General features: G+C 31.6%; 1 protein-coding gene across 1 annotated transcript; it reads left to right on the forward strand.

Annotated features, from left to right (window-relative positions):
- Positions 1–719: 719 nt before the first annotated feature.
- Positions 720–1704, forward strand: LOC127092197 (uncharacterized). Its single transcript, XM_051031031.1, has one exon. The coding sequence runs from the start codon at positions 937–939 to the stop codon at positions 1522–1524; it is 588 nt and encodes a 195-aa protein (XP_050886988.1). The 5' UTR covers positions 720–936; the 3' UTR covers positions 1525–1704.
- Positions 1705–9032: the final 7328 nt, after the last annotated feature.

Genomic DNA, 9032 nt, shown 5'->3' on the forward strand with positions numbered 1-9032 from the left:
AAATATACACTAGGTTACTCAAATATCAATATATTTGTTGAAAATACCCGGATGCATCTCCGGAATAAAATTTTATTTTACTCTAGGATAACATTTATTTGGTGCATTATAAGGTGATGCAATATTGCATTCGGAGATGTATCTCCGAAATCCAAAAGGTATTTTCGGTTTTTATAGGATGTGATAAAAAAATTCCCTAATGTTTAATTGAGATTTTGTTTTTTAAAAAAACTTAGATCTTGATTTTTTTAGTGATGAGACTTAAATCTTACAAACCATAGCTTGGCCTAGTGAATTAACACCCTAATTGTTCACAATTCACGCAGTTGATTGCACAAAGGTTTTGAACAAATCAATTGCTCATAATTCACGCCTTTGATTGCCCATAAATCACAGTTAGCGTAAAATATAGGTATGCATCCAATGCAGTGAATGCGCATCCACACTCCACACACTTTATAGCTTGCAATAATATTATAGTTACATATAATAATTATACAACCAACAAACAACAAAAACTTAATTTTAACAAGGTGAAACGTCCCCACTAACAATGTAACATTCACACATAATAATCTACATTAGTTGAACTGTTCCTTCAAATTCATTTTCCTGTTTGGTAAACATGATTACTAATCACCATCCTTATCTATAAATTAAGATCACAACACACATCAAATGTAACTATTACAATATGATTCACCTAAGTAAATGAAAAAAAAATGTGGTATATAGTATAGTATACATACTATTTTCCAACAAGTCAAAATCTAAAGTGATGTTATAACTGACATCAAAACTATTAACGACCGTGCCAAATAAAAAACTACCATTATATGCGTCACTGGATGGTGCAATTTAAACAAACATCAATTTCCACCATTATATACTATATAGTGTAACTCAATTCACAATCACATTCATTAGAACATTATCATGGGAAACCAAATCTCATTTCGGCCTTCAGATTCAAGAGGTAAAGTTGTTTTCTTAGATGGTTCAGTTCATGAATTCGAGGAACCGATAACTGCGGCCGAGCTAATGATGGATCATCCACAGAAAGTAGTAGTTGAGTTTCATGCAGCTGTGAATCAGAAAAGGCCAACACCATTGCCTGCTGACAAGAAGCTAGAGACGAACAAGATATATCTGATGCTTCCTGTGAAGCAAGGGAAGGCTGTTGGTTTAAGCGGCGAAGAAACTCGGCGCGTTTTGTTGATGGTTAATTCTGTTTTGCATTCTAATTATGTTTTGTGTTCTACTAAGATTTTTCCTTGGTTTAGTAGTTTATGTCATAGTAGTGAAATTGTGGAGCCACGGAGAAAGGAGGAGATGAAGGAGGAAGAGGAGGAGAAGGGAGGGAGATGCGATTTTTCGGAGAATTTGCCGGAAATATTGGAAGGGAGGCCTGATTATTTGAATAGGCAGATTTCAGGGAAAGGGTGGAAGCCTAGTTTGGATACTATTAAGGAGAAGAATACTGAGAAAAAACATCCTCATTGGTTGTTTCTCAAGAGTTTTTAGTGATGGTTTATTTTAGTTATGGTTGGTAATTAGTGAAAATGTTGGATTTATGTGGAATTTTATTATCTATGTGTCTTGTTTAACTGTATTTGTATCTTAGATGTGATTAGATTCTTAATTTGAATATTAACTTCTGTAAATTAAGCAGATCAAGTGAAATAGTAAAAAAGAGTTTCTTTAGTTTCCTTTTTCTTTAGTTTAAATTGAATATATGAAACTGAAGTCTTATAAATTAGATGTTAATCTTAAACCGATTAACAATTGTTTAGCGTAAGGCATAGATTTATACAACGTGGGGAATCAAGGTTCGACACTTACAAAATTGATTCATGCTTCTTCAAAACAAACTCTAATTTATGTTATATACTAATGCATAACTATTTTACTTTCATAAAACACTTACAAATTATGAATTAATTAATATCTTTGTTGAAATCACGTAATATAATGTTTTTGGTAATTACATTTGTGATAAGAGGTTGTGCAACAATTTTGGTGACATCCAATATCATTCTTTAAGAATATATTTATATATTGCTATTTTTGCGTCGTAGATGCAATAGCTGCTGTGAATCTATAGGCCATATTTATTTTAAGTGATTTTCAGATCAAATTGATGGAACCCATCTATTATGGTAAAATTTAATACGGAAATGCATTTTTGAAGGTATAAAAGGTATGTTCGAAGATGTATCTTAATAATCATTAACTACAAGAAAAATTGTCTTCAACCATTTTATATAGTGATCCAAAAATCATATAATAAAAAAAAAAGTTGCGACGTGAATATCACGTCACTACGTATTTTTATTATTAAAAAATTGACATTGTTGCATGCATATGAGAAAGACAGGAAAAATATTTAAACAAAATATTGTGACATGGTAATCACGTCGCAACGTTAAAAGTAAAAGAAGCTAAGCGTTCATCGGTTAGTAGATGGGGGAGATTTGAAAATTTCAAAATTTTAATTGCACGTAAAAATTACGTTGCAACATGAAATTCAAAAATTAAAAAAATGTTATGGAGGGAAGAAGACTGACGCTAACTTGATAGAGACGTTTAACTAACACTTTTATTTGTGTCATGATTCCCACGTCGTAATTTTTTTATTGTTGGGGAGTTGCGACGTCAATTTTATTTCGCAAATTTGCGACGTGAAATTCACGTCGCTGAATTGGCTATATAAATTTCATATTTATCTCTCACGCCCAGAATCAGTTTCATCTCTTCCTCTCTCAATTCCTTTCCTCTTCTTCATTCATCTCTAATCCATTTCATCAATATTTTTCATCTTCAAATTTCTTCCTCCATTATTATCTTTCTTAAAAGGTATTTAAAGATAGTTAATTTTACGTTTTTTATTTGTTAAATATTGTGTTGATCTTTTAATTGTATAACTAACATTGTTAATTTTTTTCTTCAAGATATATCACGATTCAAGCATTGAGGTATTTCAGAAATTTATTATTTTTTTTTCAGATTTAAATATATATATTGGGTTGTTGGTTGTTGTTATTGTAAATTTATTATATAGGATAATTTTTTTTAAATAGGATATAATTAAAATAAATATATAGTTAATCCAAAATTAATTTATTAATATATTTAAACATATTTTCTTTTAAAACAGAATTTAAGTTTTTCATAATATATTATTCTATTTATATATTATTTTTTTGAAGAGAGAATATTATTTTTCATAATATATTATTAAAATATATTATTTTTCAGAATATTATTTTTCATAATATATTAAATTTGTAATATATTATATTATATTTTAAATAAATATAATAAAAACAGAAAATATTATATTATATTTTAAATAAATATAGAATATGTGTTTATAATATATTATTTGTTATATTATATTTTTATTATATGATATTTTTTTATTTTAAATTAACACAGAATGTTATACTTTTATTTTTATTCTCATGGTATATAATCAAAAACAGAATATATTATATAAAAAAATATTAAAACTACAATATATTATTTTATTTTTAAAAAAATAGAATAATGATTTTTTTAAACAAAATATTTATTAAAAATATAATATATTATATATGTATACTTTAAAAAAATAAAATAGAATATAGTTATATTTTATGTATATTAAAAGAATAATATGCTAATAAAAAAATGGTGTGAAATAGTTATTTTAAACAAAACAAATTTAAAAAAAAAACATAATCTATGATTATTAATTATATGTATATATGTTATATTATATGTTATATATATATATATATATATATATATATATATATATATATATATATTATATATATATATTATATATATATAATAATATATATATATATATATATATATATATATATAATATATATATATATATATATATATATATATATATGTGTGTGTGTGTGGTGTGTGTTTTTTTTTTTTTTAAGAACATAGTAGTTATTTATTAAAAAAATAAATTATTATATGTTTATTAAATATTTAGTTAAAACAAAAACAAAATATTTATTTTTATCTTAAAGAATTTATTATATAAGTTTCTAAAAAACAAAATAGTATGAAATTTATTTGTAGTTATATATATTAAGTTATTTATTCGTAGTTGTATGAAAAGTAGTTTCTAGTTAATATTAGTTTATGTTTAAGAATAATATTAAGTTAGTTAATACTTGTACTTAATGTTTTATCAAAATTCTCAAAATTGGTTGATATATTAAAATCACATTTGTAATTAAAAAGATAATGATTGTATAAATTTGCAGTATGGAATATTATTGGTACTATCGAAGTTAGATGTGCGATAGGTTGTATCCAGAAAAACGCAGACTTAAATCAAATTTTGAAGAAGGAGTTAAAGGATTTATCATGTGGGCATTTGTTCAGGAATGTTGTTGAAGCGAATGAGGAGTTAGATGTCCTTGTCTTAAATGTGAATGTAGACCTATAATTAGTGATCCAGAGGAAGTACAATGTCATTTGAAGAGAAGGGTTTCATTGGAAATTATTGGGTTTGGACATGTAATGGATAAGAATTGTCGAGTAACGTACCAGAAACCAGTAATACGCATGCTTCAAGTAGTCAATCACTAATGAAGTATATGGAAAACTTTAATTTGATCAGTGAGATGGTGGGTGATGCTTTAGGTGTGAACGTGGCCTATGATGAACCTAAAGATTTTGATGGGGAAGAGTTATCGAATGAGGAAGCGTAAAGATTTTATCAGTTGTTGAATGAGATGAATATGTCGTTGTTTGAGGGGTCCTCAGACACAAAATTATCAATGTGTGTGAGACTATTGGTCATCAAGTCAAATTGGAATGTTCCTAATCAGTGTTTGGAGTTCTTCGCAAAAATGATGTTCGACGCGACTCCTACGAAAGACAACTTGCTTACAAGTTTTTATGATGCAAAGAAGTTGATGTCGAAGTTGGGTTTAGAAGTAAGAAAGATTGATTTTTGCATTAGTGGTTTCATGTTGTTTTATGACAATGAGTTTGGTATGGAGCGTTGGAGGAATGTAATTTCTGTAAGAGTCAAAGATATCTAGTTCGCAGTAAAGCCATTAACCGTAAGCAAAAACGTGTAGCAGTGAAGTCCCTGTTTTATCTTCCGATAATACCAAGGTTAAAAAGAATGTTTGCTTCAATGCACATTGCAAGTCAAATGATATGGCATCATATAAACAAAGAAAGTTCGGGCACTATGCGGTATCCATCTGATGGCGAGGCATGCAAGCACTTTGATAAGATACATATTGATTTTGCTGCAAAACCTATAAATATCAGGCTTGGGTTATGCTCTGATGGTTTTATTCCATATGTCCAAGCGTCGGAAAGCGGATATTCTTGTTGGGAAGTTATTATAACTCCTTACAACCTCCCTCCTGATATGTGCATGACAAAGCCATACATGTTTTTGACCTGCCTCACTCCAGGACCATCGAGTCCAAAAGTCGGAATTGATGTGTACTTACAACCTTTAATTGATGATTTGAAGAGCTTGTGGATTGGAGAATGGACTTATGATATATCCTATAAACAAAACTTTACTATGCAAGCTGCCTTGATGTGGAATGTTAATGACTTTCCAACATATGGAATGTTGTCTGGTTGGGGTACGCATGGCAAAATGGGATGTCCACATTGTAACACCTCAAATTTGCCCTCACCCATTCATTCATTCATTTTTTTAGGTCACTTATCATTCCATATTGCATTGCATTTGACAGTCAAAATTGGCATCAAGAGGATCCTTTGTGCAGAAAAGCAAGTTTTTCCTTGAGATGAAGGCCACATGATCATTATATAGAGCTTATATGAGCCAAGGTTCATTTTGAAGCAACTTTACCAAGTGGTAGGGGCCCAAATTCATCAGTGCATTTTCAGGTCATCTGAGGCCCATACAAGTCAACTGTGCAGTCAATTGAGGGCTTTGAGTTGGGGAAGTAAGTGGAAGCATCTCATTCATGTTCATACAAGGCCTATTCATCATGTCAAACATCTATCTTGAAGATTTTGAAGTCAAATCAAAAGTTTCCAAAAATGGAAAGTGACCTGTAATTTCAAGTTTCCAAAAATGGCAAGTTTTTAGACCACATTCAACATGACTTTCCAACATCAAAGAAGCTTCAAATGAATTTTTGGTGAACATGAAAGTTGAAGATCTTTCTCTCCCATTTTCAAAAAGTCCAAGATCATGAGCATCTGATCAATGGTTGAGGAGTTATGAACAAATGATTGCAAAGTATGCTTTGAAGTTCAAAGTGCCATAACTTTTGATCCAAAACTCCAAATTGAGCCACTCTTTTTGCAAAATGCTTGTCATGACCAAGAGATTCCAAATCCATCGTTGCCTTGCATGAAAGAAGCTTACATGATCAAGTGTCCATGCATGTACACTTTGGAGGGAAAATGCATAATTCAAATTTGGTTGATCACATGAGTCTAATTCCAATTCCATGTTGTCCATTGGATGATTTTGAGTGATTATGAAGCTTGCATGGCACTGTTCACGAGCACATTGCTCATGCCACCACACATTTGCATTTTTGGTCATACACCTCATTTCTCATTAATTTTTCATTAGCCATTGCTTAATTATGATTACAACATCATTAACATGTGATATAAAAGCCTAATCCTAACTGTTTTTGGAAGATAACAATTCTAGATCTCAAAAATCTCATTTCCCTCCAAAAATTCTCTCATCTCAAACTTCAAATTTCTTCACACAAGCTATCAAAATTCTTGCATAATCTTGTTTACCAAGCCTTATTGAGTAGGAATCAAGCATTGGATTGGAGAATTTGGTGCAGATTCGAGCATACACAAAGCTTGAAGATGAACATGGAAGCTTCAAATTAAGCAAGATCCAAGCCTTTTCAAGTGTCATTTTGTGCATCAGACTTCATAACAAGGTTGAGGAAGGAGATCTGGAGCTGGAGGAAGCTTGAATCCACGAAATCAACACACTGCTCTTCAAAAAGGTTGGAATTCGAATCTCATGTTTTGCCTTTTTATGCACATGATCTTGTAGAGTTTTCACTGCTGATGATCCTGATATAAGTAGGATTTGAAATGGTTAGGTATTGAGTGAGATGTGATGATTTAAAGTTTTGTTGATCAAAATGTTTTCGTTCGATCCGGCCAATCCATGGAGAATTAGAACTTATAATTGTTAGATTCGTGCTCCTCATTGAACAAGCTTTCGAACCATATGCTTTTCACGCGTTTCTGGAATTTTTTGGATGAATGTCGTCGTGAATTGGCCGGAGAAGACGACCGGAATTACTATTCCGGCCGTCTGGTTCAGACGCTAGGGCTTGGCACAGTACGCGCTTGCAACCTCATCGACTTCAGTTTGATTCCCTGGCGTGGATGTTTTGAAAATCCATTTGATTTTCCTTCACTTATCCAAACGCAGCGTTTCATTGTAAATGCGCTTGCAACCTCCTTAACTTGCGTTCGATTCTGGCCAATGGTTGTTTAATTGATTTTATTTTTTGAGCGCTTGAACCCTGCTGGCCTGTGTTCGATTCTGGCACAATGCATGTTTGTGATTTTATTTTTGAGCGCCTCTTTTGTGACCACATGAACCTAAGTTCAATTCTTGGCCATGTTGTTTCCAATTTATTTCATTTTCACAATTTTCCACATTATTCCATTTTGTTTCACATTATTTCCTTAACTTCCAAAAATCTTTAAAAATAGTAGGATTGTCCAAATTAATCCAAACTTTTTTTCACATTCTTGTTGTGGTGTCTATTATTTTTTTGATGTTAATTACATGAATTGTTTGATGCTGGATTGTAAATTGTGATTGTGTCATTGAACATGATGCCAAATTGACATGTTGTGTTATATGCTTTGTAAAATGCTCATGTTTAATCCAATTGCTTTGAAATTTGACATGCCTGATCATAACATGTGACATGATTTTTTGGCTTTGGTTTGAGATTTTTATCATTTTTCATCACTGTTTTGGACACATGAACATTTGGTGTGACAATTTGTGTCACATATTGGATATTGCTTTTGTGCATTTTCATTTACATGTTATATTAGCTCTTCTGGATTTCATTTTTGGCATGATGCTTGTTCATAACATGTTGTGTATACATAAAAAATTTCATGATCATTGGATACATTTCTGTTTTAATGTGGATTTTCTATCTTTGATGTCCAATTTTGATCACATTGTTTGCCTTTGCCTTATCTTGTTCATTTGATGGCTTTGCTTAATGATTTGGCTTTGGACTTTTTGAGGCCTTCTTCTTGTTTGATTGAATGTGCTTCATGTGAAATATTGACTTCTATTTTGGTCATTTGACTTGCCTTTGACCCTAGTCTTTGCACTAGTGGTTTGTAATCACCAATTGTGTTTGTGTTTCAGGTATTTGGTACTAATGGTTGGTTTACTCATTACTTGAGATACAAGTTGCTTTGATCACTAACTCTTGTTGTGTTGTAGGTCCATTGATGTGATGAACTCACTTGAGTGCTTGCATTTGTGACTTGCATTATGTACATATTGGAAATGTCCCACTGTTGTTGACTGTTTGATTTGTCTGAATATGATATTGACTGTTTGGCTTTTGTACAAGTACATTATTCGCTTTTAGCTCTTGCTTGAGCTTTGCTTTGGTTATGGTTGATATACCACCTAGGTAACCACTCTCTCACTCCATGTAGTCTGGAAGTCGTGTCGTCTTTTTGGCAGGCATTTGGCTGAAGTCCTCCTTAAGAGGCAATGATTGTGATTGTTTACATTTGTGCTAAAGACCTCCTTGTTGAGGCATGTTACTTGTTAAGTCCTCCTAAGTGAAGAGGCAATTGACAGATAGAAGGGATTAGGAATCAATCCCCTGTTAATCGTTGAGTCGTTCATTATGCTCGCACTACGTGCTGATGCTCTTGAACATAACCCAAGATCTTTGTATAGAGTCAGTCAGGTGGAATAAGGTCCCTCATTCTGGATCCCCACACCTTCTTTGATTCAAGCTCACCCAGGCCAGGGT

Source organism: Lathyrus oleraceus, chromosome 6 (genome assembly GCF_024323335.1).
Source record: "Lathyrus oleraceus cultivar Zhongwan6 chromosome 6, CAAS_Psat_ZW6_1.0, whole genome shotgun sequence".
In the NCBI taxonomy this organism is placed as follows: domain Eukaryota; kingdom Viridiplantae; phylum Streptophyta; class Magnoliopsida; order Fabales; family Fabaceae; genus Lathyrus; species Lathyrus oleraceus.

Excerpts from the sequence above, each read along its gene's own strand:
- LOC127092197 (XM_051031031.1), top strand. The coding sequence starts at position 937 with ATGGGAAACCAAATCTCATTTCGGCCTTCAGATTCAAGAGGTAAAGTT.